This window comes from Elephas maximus, chromosome 24 (genome assembly GCF_024166365.1).
Source record: "Elephas maximus indicus isolate mEleMax1 chromosome 24, mEleMax1 primary haplotype, whole genome shotgun sequence".
Taxonomy (NCBI): domain Eukaryota; kingdom Metazoa; phylum Chordata; class Mammalia; order Proboscidea; family Elephantidae; genus Elephas; species Elephas maximus.
The window spans coordinates 9530874-9547988 of NC_064842.1; the positions used below are offsets into that span (position 1 = coordinate 9530874).

The window sequence follows — 17115 nt, forward strand, 5'->3', positions numbered from 1 at the left end:
GCTAAAGCCACCCCCAAGAACTGAGGGGATCAGGGCCACAGCACATCTGTGCCCCATTCATGGCACGATGGTGGGCTTTGGTTGGGAAGCTCTAGCTCGGGATGTTCCATCTTCAGCAGGAACCAGAATCACCTAGAGGGCTTGTTAAATCAGATTACTGGTCCCCACCCTTAGAGTTTCTTAAAGAAGTCAGGTACAAACCCCAAAACCAAACCCACTGCCACTGAGTCGATTCCTACTCATAGCGACCCCTAGGGTTTCCAATGCTATAAACTTCTGTGGAAGCAGGCTGCCACATCTTCCTCCCATGGAGCTGCTGGTGGTTTCAAACCACCACCCCTTCGGTTAGCATTCAGTTACTTTAACCACTGCACCACCAAGGCTCCTAAGTCAGGTATGAAAACCAAACCCGTTGCCATTGAGTCGATTCCCACTCACAACGTCCCTACAGGACAGAGTACAACTGCCAGATAGAGTTTCCAATGGGCACCTGGTGGATTCAAACTGCCGACCGTATGGTTAGCAGCCATAGCTCTTAACCACTATGCCACCAGGGTTTCCAAGTCAGGAATAGGGCCTGAGAATTTATATTTCTACGAACAAGTTCCCAAGTGATACTGACGCTGTTGGTTTTGGGACCAAACTTTGAGAACTATTCTCCTATACTCTTTGATTTTCAGAAAAGAGCTTAAGGATTGACTGAGAGCCTTGTGAGTGTTATCAATTCTCTTGAATACATATAATGAATCTGCTCCATGAGGGGATTAAAATCTCTAAAACTTAGGGGGGCCTCATTTTTAGGGCCTAGAACCTTACCTGATAACAGTAGGTTTATGATAATTTCCTTTTTGAATGAATGATCCTCTGAACTTAATTTGGGATGCTCAAATTACTAGGCTAGGAGTTTCTAGACACAGCTTAGCTGTCAAGCAGTTCCCTAAATCATAAACAAGAGAAATTTTAAAATGCTACTCTAGAAATCCTGACTTACTTCTAGAGGAGACTTATTTTAAAAAATGAGATAATGATGAACATTATGGAACAAACTATAGCATGCTAAATATTACATTATTTTAAAATTTATTCATCTAATGTACCACTGTACCCACGTATAAGGTATAGTGCTGACTGCAACAAGATTAAAAAGATGAGGAAATATACCCTGTTTTCAAGGAGCTTTATGTTTTGTAAGGTAACTGGGACATGCATACAAATAATAAAAATCAATACAGAAAGTCAGAAGAAGATGATTTCTCAGCTGAAACAGAAAAAAAAGTGCCATGATGAGAGTGATTTTAGAGAAAGAGTAAAATCACCAAAATTGAAGAATATTCTAAAAAATAACTGACCTATACTTTACACAAATCTCAATGAAATGAACGACACAAATAAAGACTCGGGAACCACTTCTGATTAAAGGTAACTAAACAGACACACGACAATGCAACAGGCCTGGGTTGTGTCCTGGATCAGGAGAGCTGTGGTGGCCCAGAGCCCGTGTCAGGTGAAGAGTGGATCCACGCATGACAACAGGCTGGCATGAAGTGACAGGGACCGAGGGGAATGAGAAGAGTGGGCAGCAATGGCAGTGGGAAGCTGGTTACATTCAGGCGGGCTGGTTCAATAACTCTATTAAGGATAAGTGGAGCAAGGTTTCTGTCGGAAAAGGGAATTACAAATACGGAACAGGGAAAACTGGAATGAGCCCTGTGACTTTTTTTTTAATTGAAGGTATTTATGTGAATTCATGGTAATCAACATATATAGATATGGAAATATAAGTGTAAACGTGAGACTATATGTGTTTTTTATATGCCTATACACACACATGTGGGGGCCCTGGTGGTGCAGCGGTTAAAAGCTTAGGCTGCTAAACCAAAAGGTGAGCAGTTCAAATCCACCAGCTGCTTCTTGGAAACCCAGTGGGGCAACTCTACTCTGTCCTACAGGGTCACTGTGAGTCAGCACCAACTCGACAGCCATGGGTACACACACATACTTCTTAGCTCTGTTTACCGAGAAGGGTGGGAGCAGTGACAGCCTGATAGCAGTGAGTACGCCCGGCACTAAAATCTTGACTTCTAAATACCATTCTCCACTAAAAAGAACCAGGACTTCTTAGCAATATGGCTAATTCCAGGGCTGGGGCAGGAAAATACAAGTAAGCCTACAACATCCTAGAAAGCAAGGAAATGCTCAAAGAATGACAGGGATGTACCGAAAGGACACAAAGGCCAGGCTTTAGTGATCCTACTGGTAAAACTGGAGGCACTTTGAGGATCCAAGTAAAAAATGATAGCAATGGATTATAACCCATTGAATAATATTGAAAATTATGGGTCCATAAAGATATAAATGAATGAATGAATGAATGAATGAATGCAAAGGTTACTGAGAAATGTGATGTGTCACGATCACGATAATCAAAGAAAAAACAAGAAACTGTTCCAAACTAACGAGATGTGCTAACTCTACGCAACACATAATTCCAGCTAGACCCTTCTGCTATAAAAAGGGCACTAGTGGGACACCTGACAAAGCCTAAATGGGTTCTAGAATTGGATGCCAGTAATGTGTCAAGATTCAGGTTGTCAAGGATTTCATTTTACTTGGATCCACAATCAACACCCATGGAAGCAGCAGTCGAGAAAACAAGAGATGCATTGCACTGGGCAAATTGGCTGCGAGAAACCTCTTTAAAGTGCTAAAAAGCAAAGATGTCACTTTGAGGACTAAGGTGCGCCTGACCCAAGCCACGGTGCTTTCAACTGCCTCATCAGCACGCGAAAGCTGGCCAGTGACTAAGGAAAACCAAAGAACTGACGCCTTTGAATTGTGGCGTTGGCGAAGAATAGTGAACATACCATGGACTGCCAAAAGAATGAACAAATCTGTCTTGGAAGAAGTCCAACCAGAATGCTCCTTAGAAGCAAGGATGGCGAGAGCATGTCTCACATATTTTGGACATGTTGTCAGGAGGAATCGGGCCCTGGAGAAGGACATCATGCTTGGTAAAGTAGAGGGTCAGCAAAAAAGAGGAAGACCCTCAACTAAATGGATTGACACAGTGGCTGCAGCAATGGGCTCAAGTGTAACAATGATTGTGAGGATGGCACAGGACCCGGCAGTGTTTCTTCCTGTTGTGCATGGTCGCTATGAGTCAGAATCAACTCAATGGTACCTAACAACAACAATGTATCAATGGTAACATCCTGATTTTGTTGGTTCTATTGTGATTACGTTGCTGAGTCAGAATCAAATTGAGGGAAATTTAATTTTTTTGAGATTACTTAGGAGAATATGTTTATAGGGTGATGGAGCCTCAATTAAGTGTCTTAGTCTCAAATGGCTCAGGGAAAAATTAAATTCTTTATACTGCACTGATTTATTATGAGTTTATGACTGTGTCGAGACAACAATTTTTATAACCCAAGTGGAAGAATTAGCACAAGTAATGACACACAGGTAGATAAATGCAGAGACTGTAAAGAAGAGAGAAAAGGGTATATGAAAGAAGATAATGGGAAATAGAGGACGCCAGCACAACAGCTGGTCTCTATTCATCTGGAGCAACAGAGGAAGAAGGAGAGTCAGGAACAGGAGGATATGGAATGTGTGGCTAAGTGCCTCCATGAACAACTGCCTCCTTTGCCATGAGACGAGAAGGGCTGGATGGTGCCCACCTACCATTACTGAACCTTTTTATCAATGATTGTATAGAAGAATCCTGATTAAAAAGGGGGAAAATGCAGAAAAGAAATTCAAATTCTTATGGACTCCAGGTTTCCTGGAGCCATGAAGGTTGGATGAACCCCTGAAGCTACTGCTCTGAGATAATCTTCAAAGCTTGGCCAAAAATAACCCCTAAAATCTTCTTAAAACCAAACAATAGTTTAACCAGTAAAAAATGTCTGCCTTGAGCATTAAGCTCTTTTAAGAACTATCTATATGGGATCAAATTGACAACAGCAACTTGAAGGATTAGATAGGAACCTCAGGGGGCAGTGAGTTTATGTCAATGAGGGAGAACAACTCAGAAAAGGAGGCTGAGAACGGTTGTACAAGTCAAAGAATGGGACCAATGTCGCTAAATGTTACATGTAGAAACTGTTGAATTGGTGTATGTTTTGCTACGTATATTCTCAAAACCAGTAACGAAATAAATTAAAAATTACAAAAAAAGAAAAGACACAAGTACTTTTGTTTGTAGGTTTTTGTAAATAACTAATTAATGTACTTGTAAAGCACTTGTATTTTGGTTTTTTGTTTGCTTGTCAACAACAACAGAAAATTCAATTCTCTTATTCATTCAACATAATAAAAAGAAGTTTATTCACTCATATTATCTCTCCCTTTCTATTTTCCTTAACATAGGAAGGGGTATTGAAGAAGAATTATGGGAGTTGTTGGGCTCTGGTCTGGCAATCAAACCGTATTAAACCAAACCCACTGCCATCAAGTTAATTCCGATTCATAGCAACTCTACAGGACAGAGCAGAACTGTCCCACAGGATTTCCAAGGGGCGCCTGGCGGATTCAAACTGCCGACCTCTTGGTTAGCAGCCATAGCACTTAACCACTACATGACCAGGGTTTCCAAACCATATTATACCTCATTTATTAATCTCTGGGAGAGTTTTATAATACATACATACATACAAACAGGCTTTAAAGTTAATCACTATCAAATGAATACGAATCTAAGTCTCCCAAAAAGTCTTCTTTCTCCAGGAATTGTTAGACTAAATGGAACGGAAATGGTATGAAGAAGTTGTACTGGTATTCTTCACTAGCTAAGGAAACTCTCTTTCTCAACGGTTTTTAATCGAGTTTAGAACTTAGGTGCATTATTTTCTTTCCTGAGGAATGTGTAGACCCAGCTGCTACTAAGAATAGCTCCCCCACAACGTGTATGCTCTCTGGGATAGAAAAAGACAGCGACACAGAAACAGACAAGTCAACCGTAGGAGGAGGGTGAGATAAAAGTGGAAGGGGGAACAGGAGGGAAAGAGAAATGAATGACCATTTTTTCTGGAATTCATTCCAGCTACTGGCAAGAAAAAGTCACTCCTTTAACATTTGATACCTTAGGCAAGTATGAACTGATTTAGAGAAGTGGCTACTGACATCATAACAGCTTTTTCTAAGTTAAAAAAAAAAAAAAGGGCAATTAAAGGGGAAATTACAGAGAAAATACCCATCTCTAAAGTCTTCGTTTAAGGCAGGAGAGGGTGTAAAGGAGAAAGGGAAGCGATGACAATACAATGAAATTCCTCAGCACAGAAGATCCACCCCAGGGACCATTCACAAGCCCTAAACTGAGAAGTATGGGCGCTCTGGAGACCCTCGGTGTGTTCACGCTGACTACTCTGCAGGCTGCTGAGCCTGAGTCCACGGCCTGGTGCCTCCATCTCTCTGCATCGCCTCACCCCGTTTCCTGTAACGTGAGTTCATATATTCTTAACTTCTAATTTCTGGATCCAATAAGAGTCCCTGTTTCATTGTAAGAAAAAACGTTAAAACCCAGAAGTATGAAAAACGGAATTAAGAGAGGAAATCTATTAATGAAAATATGTAATCAATGAAAGTTATCTTAAAAGCATTAAAGCAGAATTGAGACGGGTATTCACACACAAAATAAAAATTAACAAACCGGTGTGAAATGTGAAAACAATGTGGTGTGAAGACCACGTATGAAATTAATCTCTGATGCTTTACTGATTTTCTATAACAATGACAGCTGAGTGACGCCGACGCACTACACAACTTTGAGGGCCTTACTGTTTAAACGTCTGCATGAACTCCTGACATTGACGTTTTAGTATACGAACCGTATGAGGCTTATCAATCCTAAACCAGTCTTCAGGATCATTCTCGTTCTAACACAGTAAAAACAAACTTCTATAAAACTATTTAAAATTTTAGCAAATATATGAACTTTAGGTCTTGATATTACAAAGCTATGAACTGTGTAGATGTACAATATTTCTTTAAACGAAGGGAGAAAAAACAAAACAAAACCTCACAATTATCAAAATTGAGAACAGTAATGAATTAAAAAAGCTTCAAATTGCAGAAAAGCGGATGTAGAGAAAAAAGCAATCTATGGTTATGTTGGGGGTGTGGGCGTGGAGGTAAAAGTCGAAAGTGAGGACCTCACCTTGAGCTCCCAGTGATTAAATTTCCAACCTGGTGAATAGTTATCTCGAAGATCCACTTTCACACGAATGTTAACACTGAGTAACCGCTTTTGATAATCGTTGCATTTTGCGATCAAGGCTTCTTTGTCTTCTTCGGAAAGTGCATTTGTGATGCCACAAGGAATAACCACCACCTGGAACCCAGAACGATGCCCCAAATTCATAAAAAGCCTCAGCATACAGAAGTAACGAAGGCATATCATTAGATGTCAAGTAGTTAAAAGCCTACTAGTGATGGTAAAACTTAACGTGTATCCATTTGTGTAATTCCTAATCCACACAGATTGCTGCTGTTAGTTGCTGTCGAGTTGATCCTGACTCATGGCGACCCCACGTGTGCAGAGCAGAACTGTTCCATGGGGTTTTCAAGGCAGCTCACCAGGCCTGTCCTTCAAGATGTTTCTGGGTGTGTTCCAACTGCCAAGCTTTCTGTTCGCGGTTAAGCATTCAACTGTTTGAGTCACCAATCTACATATAAAGTCTACCAATCAGCTGCTACCGCTTGTCCATGTTAAATGCATTCTCCTTCCTTTATCTCATTTAACCTGTTATCAATCCTATCAAAAAATGATTTCTAAAAAAGTTTTGTATAAAGTAGTCTAAAAAATTAAGACAGTAAGAAGCAATAAATAACACAGACGATATACTAAGGTCTGGACTATATTCTTCGTTGTTTCTAGCTCAGTGAAATCTACCTGGATGATACTCAGAAAAATCACCCTTTCAAAGTCTTTTAGTAACTATGGCTTGTATTCTTATAAAAGGGAATATGAACAGCAATGTTTTCCTTACCTGAATGCAGGCTACACGGGGTGGCAACACTAAACCCATGTTGTCTCCGTGAACCAGGGTCATAACACCGATTGTTCGAGTTGTCAGGCCCCACGAGTTCTGATAGGCAAACTGCTTCTCTCCTGGTGTCTTTGGATCTTCAAAAACGATTTCAAACATTTTGGAAAAATTCTGCCCTAAGTGATGTGATGTTCCTCCCTAAAACAAAGGAATACTGGCTTTAGTTTTTAATAACCTATGATACCTCTTAAGAGGATTAAGAACACACACTTTAAAACAGCACTAGACCAGTTTTATTTTCCCTGTTTTCATAGGAACTGTGGTTTTAAAACATAAATGTAATTGATATAACAAGAGACTGTTGTTGCTGTGTGCCATCAAGTTGATTGTGACTCATAGTGACCCTATACGACAGAGAACTGCCCCATAGGGTTTCCTAAGCTGTAATCTTTAATGGAGCAGGTCACCAAGTCTTTTTCCCCATGTAGTGGCTGCTGGGTTCAAACCATCAACCTTTCAGTTAGCAGCCGAGTGCTCAAGCATTGTGCCACCAGGGCTCCCTAATAAGAGACTAGGATTGGCCAAAAAATACTGCAGAAGTACACTACTCTATAGAGCACTTCTCACAGGAGTAACTTTACCTACAGAAGTGAAAAAGGAAGCCACCCTCTAGTAATTCAGAAGCAAGTCATGATCAGAAATAAACATTCCATAACCGACCCGGGAGAGTTGGAGGAATGAGACGGATCTGCCTGAAGTTACAATATGGTCCCAGAAAACACGTGAAACACTGATTTTTGAAAGGTTTTTCTTTCTCTGAGGACAGAAGAAATGATGGGGCCCGCCCAGGCAGCAGCCCAATGATGGGGTCCGCCCAGGCAGCAGCCCACTACCTGTATAGCCCTCCCGGTAGCGGACACAAACGCCTCCACTGTAGTTGTGTAGTCTCCTCCCGCAAACTTCTCCTTCTCAGTCTTCCTTCCTTTTACAATGGGAACGGCCAGGAGCTCTTCGTACACCCGAGCGTACAAGTCAAGTATCTGCAAGACCTGTAGTAATGTCTTAAATGTCAATGCGTTCAAATTTAGGACACATTTATTAATTATAGCTCTATAAAGCTGCAGAATTTAAACCTAACTGTTTGAAAAACACTTCAGGCATAAAAGTCTTTATATAAAAGTTAAAGCAGCCAGTTTGAATTTATTAAGGAAGACTCTTGTGTATTGAACTATGTCACCCAAAAATAAGTGTTGTAAATCCTAACCTCTATGCTTGTAGTTATAATCTCATATGGAAATGGATTGTCTGTGTTACGTTAATGAGACAGGATTAGTGTACAGTGTATCCTGAGTCAATCTCTTTTGAGATATAAGAGATTAAACAAGCGCACAGAGGAGAGATGGGGTAAGAGAGATGCCGAGACACATGGAGATCGTCAAGGAAGAAGAAACTGAAGAGACAAGGACCTTCCTCCAGAGCAGACAGAGATAGAAAGCCTCCCCTAGAGCCAGTGCTCTGAATCGGGCTTCTAGCCCCCTAAAACGTTTGTTAAAGCCATCCACTTATGGTATTTCTGTTACAGCACCACTAGGTAACTAAGACAAAAACATTCAACAAAATGGCGTGAAAAGAAGTTGAATTTTTTTTAGAAATTTATATAAATTTAGAATATAAAAGAGAAAATAAATGTTTACAAAAGACACACACCAGTCAGGGTGAAAATCTCCTGAAGAATAATTAATTTTACCCACAGGATTACAATTTCTTCTATACATTAAATTTCAAAAGTATTTTCATATAAAATTTTAAAACAACACAGTATTTCCTTTATTAATTTCAATAAGCAGTTTCTTAAATCCAAATACATGTAAACTATTTTGATTTGTCTTTTAATGAATGATAAATTTTAAATAACAATAATTTATAACAAGAAATTACTTTTTAATGTTATTTTGATATCAGATCAAATTTCAACTTATTTATTAAATATTTACTATGTAAACTGATGGCACCTACATTACTTATAGCTGAAACAAAAAGTAGAGCCTAGACAAGGAAACAGAGCCTAATTAATCTGGAAGACAACTCTGTATACCTCTTCTGCTGCTTCCTCAAAGGTGGCAAAAGCACTGTGTCCTTCCTGCCAGAGGAATTCACGAGTACGGAGGAAAGGCTGAGGGTGCTTGAACTCCCAACGCTGTTCAGAGACAAGAAAAAAATTTAAGCATTTGTAGAGAGCTTTTCAATTTTTACTAACAACTTCATGTGGTAAGTGATAGGAAAATTTTAATTCTAATTCAAAATACTTCAAATGCTTAAAAACTGCTTTCATACTCCCAATCCTCTGAAATATGGAAACAAGGAAAAACTAAGTGTGTGTGCGCGTGTGTGCACACGCATGTGCGCCAGTGTTTTAAATGAATCAAGAGGAAGGGGCGGGTACCTACCACCACATTGCACCACTGATTGAGTTTGATGGGCAGGTCTCTGTGCGACTGTACCCACTTCGCATAGGCAGGATACATGACTGAAAGACAGCGAAGCAGAGAGACAGGGTTAGTCACTTAAGGTTTTGTTTCTCCTTGAAGGCTGGTAGGAGTTAAACCTTCCAATGGCTGTAATGGTAAGTGAATGGTATTATTATATACTTCATAAAGGATATTAGTCAAAGATACAGATCCATCTAAGCTGAACCACACTTTACATTCTTCACAGTGAGATTTACATTTAAGACTGAATTTAACTTGATTTCTTTTTATCTGTCTTATTTATGTTTCCAAAAGCACGAACTGAGGACCTTAAAGTACATGCCGGGCTCTGTATGAAGTTCTTTGCGTTCATTATCCCATTCGGTTCTCACTCTAGCCACAAAGTAGATACCATAATCTCAATTTTTAGAACGTGGAAGCCGAGTTTAGAGAACTCCAGCACAGTTAAGTGCTAGGACCAGAATGCAGATCTATCTGAGGCCACAGCCAACACACACTACTGCCTCTCAGGAGGAGGCTCTAAAAACTGGGCTTCAGAGATTTCAGTGGCATGAAACACTGGAACTTGCAACCCTGCACTTACAATGAACACTAACCAACGCAGGCATTCTGACTGTCAGGTTATTTATTATGTAAGATTAGTCTTTCGATACATTTTTTCTAATTAAACAGTAATATGGTCACAAAAAGAAAATTCAGAATATATAATAAAACATGGAAGTCAAAATCAACTATAATCACATTCCCAGATATAAATACAGGTAAGGGTTTCGTTCCAATGACACTGTCATAAATCGGTTCTGATGTAAGTTGAACACCTCATTATTTTTATTTTATTTTACTTTTATTGCCTTTTATTACCAGTATCTCTATAAATCCAACCTTTATTTGTTTTGGGGAGTTGGGATGAGAATGCTAACATCAGCAAATTATACACGGCAACACCGTATATAGTACATATTACTAATAATAAGATGTATTAGTTTTAAGTACGGTTCGCTGGAACTCAAATATGTTGCACACTAGGGACTGCCTTTACTGCTAACATTTGATATATTTTTTGATCTCTTGTCTATCCAGAGTATGAAGGATCTTTACTGTGAACTGCTAATTTAAGTGAAGGTCCTTGTCTTACCAGCATCTACTCATGATTATATGTAATCAGTAAAAAACAACGACAAAAAGTATTGCCAATCTGATTAAGTGAAAAAAAAGGTAGCGTCATAATTTTAATAATTCATCATTTTAAAATTACGTAAGACTATCACTAGAAGTATCACAGAGCAATTAACCCTTAATTCTAAACATGGATAATCACTTTGGGAGACATTAACAAGCCCAAAGTTTCCGAATTCCCAAGTAAAAAACCAAACTCATTGCTGTCAAATCAATTCCGACTAATTTTAGAAGTGTGATTTTAAGAAAATCTTAACCCTGCAGAGATTTTTTCTCTGTCTGCAACAGCTGCCCCACCTTCCTCACAATACTGCTGTGAGAGATAAGTGAGATGATACAAATGAAAGCACTTAGTAATCTATAAAAACAAAATACATACGTGTAAATGTATTTTTATTAATATGACTAAAGAAAGCTATAAATAAATAGGGCATAAAATAAAATAGTGTTTGCAATTTTAGGTAATCAATTCCATGAATAAAATTACTTGGAAAGCTCTGGAAAAATACAGCATGAGATAAACGATGACAACAGTGTTTTAAAACAAACAAAAAACCTTTATCCTAATGATAAGGAGCTCTGCAATGGCTACTGTATAGAGAGTAAAATTCTGTACAACTGAAGTCTGCATTCAGTCTTTATAAGCATTCATTAACAAGGATTATAAACGTCACAAAACAAGGGCCTCAACTCTGCAAGCTGTGCTGAGGCTTCAGCGAGCTTTCTCCTGCATTCCAAGGCCCCGCGCCTCACCTGTTTCACTAGTAGGACGAACAGCAATTGGTTCTGCCAACTCTGTTTTGCCAGATCTTGTAACCCAAGCAACCTAGTAAGATAAAATAATTTTTCATACATTTTTTTTCAACAGCATTATAGCGCGATGGCACAAATGCAAGGAATTTTCTCTATTTCGATTTTTTCTGTATCAACTAAGTAAGTTAACAATTGCTGCTGTGGGCTATGAGAAAGGGTACATACTTACTGACCTTCTAAAAAGTAAAAAGGAAAAGCCAGTTCATTAGCAAATATGACAAACAGAATCATAACTTGCCTACAAAGGTAGAAATGTAATTTTTTAGAAAATGGTTTTACATTTCTCTAAATTGGTTGGTACACGCACATCTTTTAAATTACTATTCAAGTGTGAAATGAAAACACGCTTTTCAGTTTCTGAGGAAAAAACTGCAAAAAATAAACAAACATACCTCAGGGGCAAAGTCAGCAATGTGAGTCTTCTCTTTCTCTAATGCACCTTGAGACACAAATATGGGGAAATAGCAGTTTTCAACACCAAGTTTCTTGATCTCAGCGTCAAAAAAGTCCTTGATGACTTCCCAAATGGCATACGCCCAGGGACGAAGAATATAGCAGCCACTTACATCATAGTATTCAATCATTTCTGACTTTGTGATGACCTTTTAAAAAGGAAAAATACATTCTTTAAAGCCTAAGTTGAACAAAAATATGGTACAAGTGGCAAGAGTATGATAACCCAACTTCAAATCTAGAGACTTCCACTGTACCTACATCCTCTCAATGGGGAAAGCCACAATGGAATACGATGGACCCTTCTATACTGGGAAATTATATGTAACAGGGCTCTATACCCTTAAGGAGACTTGAATTCCAACCGTACTTCTGCTATTTAAATATCTTTCTGATGCTGGACTACATTCTTTACCTCACCATAAAAGAAAAATCAAGTACTGCCTATCTCACAGAGCTCCTTCTCGATTTATTATTTTATGTGAGCATGCTTTGGAAACTGTGACATATAAATTACCATAAGATGTACTATTATAAACCAGAGACTACATCAGCCTGAGACTGGAAGAACTAGATGGTGCCTGGCTACAACCAATGACTGCCCTGACAGGGAACACAAAAGAGAATCCCTGATGGAGCAGGAGAACAGTGGGATGCAGACCTCAAATTCTCATAAAAAGGCCAGACTTAATGGTCTGACCGAGACTAGGGGTACCCCAGAGGCCATGGTCCCAAGACTGGAACCATTCTCAAAGCCAACTCTCCAGACAGGGATTGGAATGGATTATATGTAAGACAGAAAATGATACTGGTGAGGAGTGAGCTTCTTGGCTCATGTAGATACATGAGACTATGTGGGCAGCTCCTGTCTGGAGTTGAGATGAGAAGGCAGAGGCGGACAGAAGCTGGCTGAATGGACATGGGGAATACAGGGTGGAGAGGAGTGTGCCGTCTCATTAGGGAGAATGTGGCTAGGAGTACGCAGCAAGGTATGTCTAAGTTTTTGTATGAGAGTGACTTGGTTTGTAAACTTTCACTTAAAGAATAAATTAAAAAAAAAAAAAGATGCACTATTAAAAGCATTAATACATTATTACCTTAACTTTGTGCCTGGGCCTGAGAATTTAAACATAGAGCGATCATTGAGAATTTTTTAAAATGTAAAAATCAATTGAATGCATACATACCTGAGAATACCAATCTGCAAGATTTTCTTCTTTTTTTGCCTCAAGACCCAACCTGCAGATATTAGAAATAAAGTATAAATCCCTTCATTCAGCAACTGTTTTTAGACTGAATGGAATTAACCTCTAAAATCCAAAACAGATTCATATCTCTTTTATATTCATTCTCAAGATAATGTTTTAACAACAACAAAAAAGTTCAATTACCTTTTAAAAGGTGGTGAGATCTTGCCCCCCAAAACTAGGCAAGCTAAGCATAACAAAAGCCATTATTTTAATACAGACATCTCTTTTACAAAGTTCTTTTTAAGATAATGTACTTGCAATAAAGACAGAGTCTAGTCATATAGTATTCTCCCACAAAAAAAAAAAAAAAAAGAGCGATCTTTTGCCAGCTTCAGTCCTGGTAAAATTATAGTTGGTAAGATCAGTTGTCTCACAGAAAGTAATAAGTAATAAAAAACAACGACTCCCAAACACACACATGCATACGTAAGAGGAATGTACACATTCTAACTGCAGTAAGTAAAAGCTGCAGAGATAGATGTTTCCAAAACAAGCCAGATTTATCTGCAGTAAATACCTGTTCCTGACAAGAACCCTTTTCTTGAAACACCAATAATTATTCGGGATCTGGGGTCTCATGACCCACAGAGGAAAAATCCAGCTCTCAGTCAGGTTTTACAGGCGTTTACCAACAAGGCTTTCTTGGTTTAAATTTTTAACGTACTGTGCATTTGCGCTCTCTCGTTTGACCTTGACATGTGTCAACGACGATGACTGCGTGAAATCTGGCCCTTTCAAAAGCAGCCCAAGAGCCTGCAACATGTTCTCCAGGCTGCGACCTGCTCGTGTATTTCAGGGTGAAAGGTGAGAAGTCCTACACTCTCTTGCACTGGTCTACAAATCCAGTCACAAGGTCAACAGGTGAAAAGAAAAATAACTGTTGTATTCTCTTGTTTAAGGAGACACTGTGTGTATAACAAGATTAAGAAGCAGCAGAATTTCACCTAAACAAATCTAAAACCGCATTATCTCAAAAAAAAAAAACCAAAAACAAAAACAGTTGCTGCTGAGGCAACTCCAACGCATGGAGTCCTCATGTGTGTCACAGTAGCACTGTGCTCCACAGGGTTTTCAATGGCTGATTTTTCAGAAGATTGCCAGGCTTTTCTTCAGAGGTACCTCTGGCTGGACTCGAACCTCTAACCTTTTGGTTAGCAGCTGAGCACATTAACCATTTACATTACCCACGAACTCCACCTCAAAATAGTTGTCAAAAATGCAGTTAGAGAGGGATTACTGAATCGAAGTTGCTAACAGCTTTTTTTTTTTTTTAATTATTAAGTCATTAAATGAAACCTGTAACAACAGTCACTGTAATTCTGGGATGCGAGTGGGGACAGAAGAGAAAGTTTATTATTCAGGTAGACTGAAAGAGGCTGAAAAACCATCTAACCCACCGTTTTGTCTTTAAACCAGTTTTGTTTTATGTCTAAACCATCAATTTTAAAATCCTACCAAGAATGAAGTTCTCATCCCCCACAAAAGACTTTGATTTGAAAAATCTTATTAAGGTACAAAACAAAGGTATAGTTAGTCTACCAACCCGAACCTGTTGCTTTCAAGTCGATTCCGACTCATAGTGACCCTACAGGACAGAGTAGAACTGTCCTACAGAGTTTCCAAGGAGTGCCTGGTGGATTAGAACTGCTGACCTTTTGGTTAAGAGACGTAGCACTTAACCACTGTACCACCAGGCTTTCCCAGTTAGTCTACCAGTTGTGTTAAAAGAGAGGGGAAAAAACGAACACATATATCTGTATCTACTTGTAAAATCCAATGAAAACTTCTAAAAGGATACAAAAGAAATAAACAGTAGTCAGCAACTCATTACGGTGGGAGGGGGAAGTGGGCAGATGGAAACACGGGTCTGAGGAAGACTTCACTCACAGGTCTGCGAAGACTTGACTCAACTTTTTAATTTCTGAGATTCTCAAACCAAGCAAATGAATACAATACCTACCTAGAGTTTTAAAGATAACTGAAAATTGGCAAAACCTAGCTGCTGACAGTTTTAGCATTACCTTTCACTTAATGTCTTAGCCAAACCAACCCAAAAATGCATTTTTTTAAAAAAATGATTCAGATTTCCATTCATAGAAAACTTTCTGCTTAACTTCAAACTACATTTCAATGTCTCATTACCTGGTCTGTTTCTTCAGCCCCTGCCCTTCTCCTGGTCCCCCTGACGACTGCTCACTTCCTTGATTCTTAAGACAGTCTTTCCTTTGGCCATCACTCTGTGTCTGAAGTTTATTCTGCTTTTCAGATTTATTTTCCTTTTCTTTCTTCTTCTTATCTTTATCCTCGGCCCCGATGGCAGAGATGGGTTTATACTCCTCTCCTGTCAGAGACTTGTACTGTGCCTTCAGCTGAAGGAGCTCTTGGACAGCCGCATCTACCTGATCCTTCAGTTTGACGGAAGAGGAAAAGAGAAGGCATTATTTAATTCAAACCACTGTCTAAGCTCACTTCAACCAACTCTACACTCAAAGCTTTATAAGCAGGTCTCCACACACAATTAAAGGCAGAGGGGTGCAGGATTGGGACAGGAAATGTTTAACATACCAACTACTGGAAATCAGGAAGAGACTATGATAAACAGGAACAGAACTGTGCAAAAGGGTGATTGGGAAATAGTATAGTCTGTAACTGCGCTGTCTAAATGGTAGCCTTTAGCCATATATGGCTATTTAAATTTAATTAAAATTAAATAAAGTTTAAAATTTAGTTCTTCAGTTACAATAGCCACATTTCAGTGCTCAACAGCCATATCTGGCTGATGACTACTGTGCTGGACAGGGCTGTTACCAAGTATTTCCATCATCACCGTGAGTTCTGTCGGATGGCAGTGGCCTATAACTCATATTCTGTGGGAATCTTGGACAACACTGGCCTATAACTCGTATTCTATCGGAGTCTTGGACATCACTGGCCTGTAACTCGTATTCTATGGGAGTCTTGGCCAGCACTGGCCTATAACTCGTATTCTATGGGAGTCTTGGACAGCACTGGCCTATAACTCGTATTCTATGGGAGTCTTGGACAGCACTGGCCTATAACTCGTATTCTATGGGAGTCTTGGACAGCACTGGCCTATAACTCGTATTCTATGGGAGTCTTGGACAGCACTGGCCTATAACTCGTATTCTATGGGAGTCTTGGACAGCACTGGCCTATAACTCGTATTCTATGGGAGTCTTGGACAGCACTGGCCTATAACTCGTATTCTATGGGAATCTAAGTTAAGGGCCATTAAATTACATAAGTTGAACACTTCACAATTATAATTACAAAGATGACAGTAATCTTTCTATATAAGTTTCTATATAACTGATTAAATATCAAAATCTCTGCCATCTGTCCGTTTGCCTGCTGTGGTGGTTTGTGTGTTGTTGCTAGGATACTGGAAGTTATACCACCGGTATTTCAAATATCAGTGGGATCAGCCATGATGGGCAGGTTTCAGCAGAGCTCCCAGACTAAGACAGAATAGAAAAGAATATCCTGTGATCTACTTCCAAAAGTTAGCCAATAAAAGCCCTATGGATCAGGACATGACGTTGTCTGAGTAGGCTCCATGATCCTGAAGATGGCACAGGACCGGGCAGCGTTTTGTTTCTTACACGTGGGTTCATCATGAGTCAGAGTTGACTTGACAGCAGCTAACAACAACAACAAATGACAACTTTCTCTTTTTCACTCATATGAATCTGTACAAAAAATCCTACTCCTATAAAGGTAAGAGAATCGGCAGGAACCACACCTGAGCTCAAGATAAAGCCTGTCATTTGAGATTAACAGAGCATCAGAAGTATTGTCCCAGCCACAAGTGTGCACTGGGGTCTACCATGTGCCAGGCACTGTGCTGGGAACTAGCGCCCTACTCTCAGGGACCTTACAGATGAGAGAAGCAGGCAACTTCAGCAAACTACAGAGTGCTAA

At 39.4% G+C, this 17115-nt stretch overlaps 1 protein-coding gene across 1 annotated transcript in view; it reads right to left on the minus strand.

Annotated features, from left to right (window-relative positions):
* The window catches only part of EPRS1 (glutamyl-prolyl-tRNA synthetase 1), an 84043-nt gene that overhangs the window by 10998 nt on the left and 55930 nt on the right, over positions 1-17115 (minus strand). Inside the window, exons 20-28 of the mRNA XM_049867997.1 lie at positions 15316-15578; positions 13111-13162; positions 11863-12072; positions 11411-11483; positions 9440-9519; positions 9088-9189; positions 7886-8041; positions 6993-7190; positions 6161-6334 (exon numbers count right to left, since the gene is read on the minus strand). Coding sequence (XP_049723954.1) covers positions 6161-6334; positions 6993-7190; positions 7886-8041; positions 9088-9189; positions 9440-9519; positions 11411-11483; positions 11863-12072; positions 13111-13162; positions 15316-15578 — 1308 coding nt within the window. The remainder of the gene's footprint in view (positions 1-6160; positions 6335-6992; positions 7191-7885; positions 8042-9087; positions 9190-9439; positions 9520-11410; positions 11484-11862; positions 12073-13110; positions 13163-15315; positions 15579-17115) is intronic.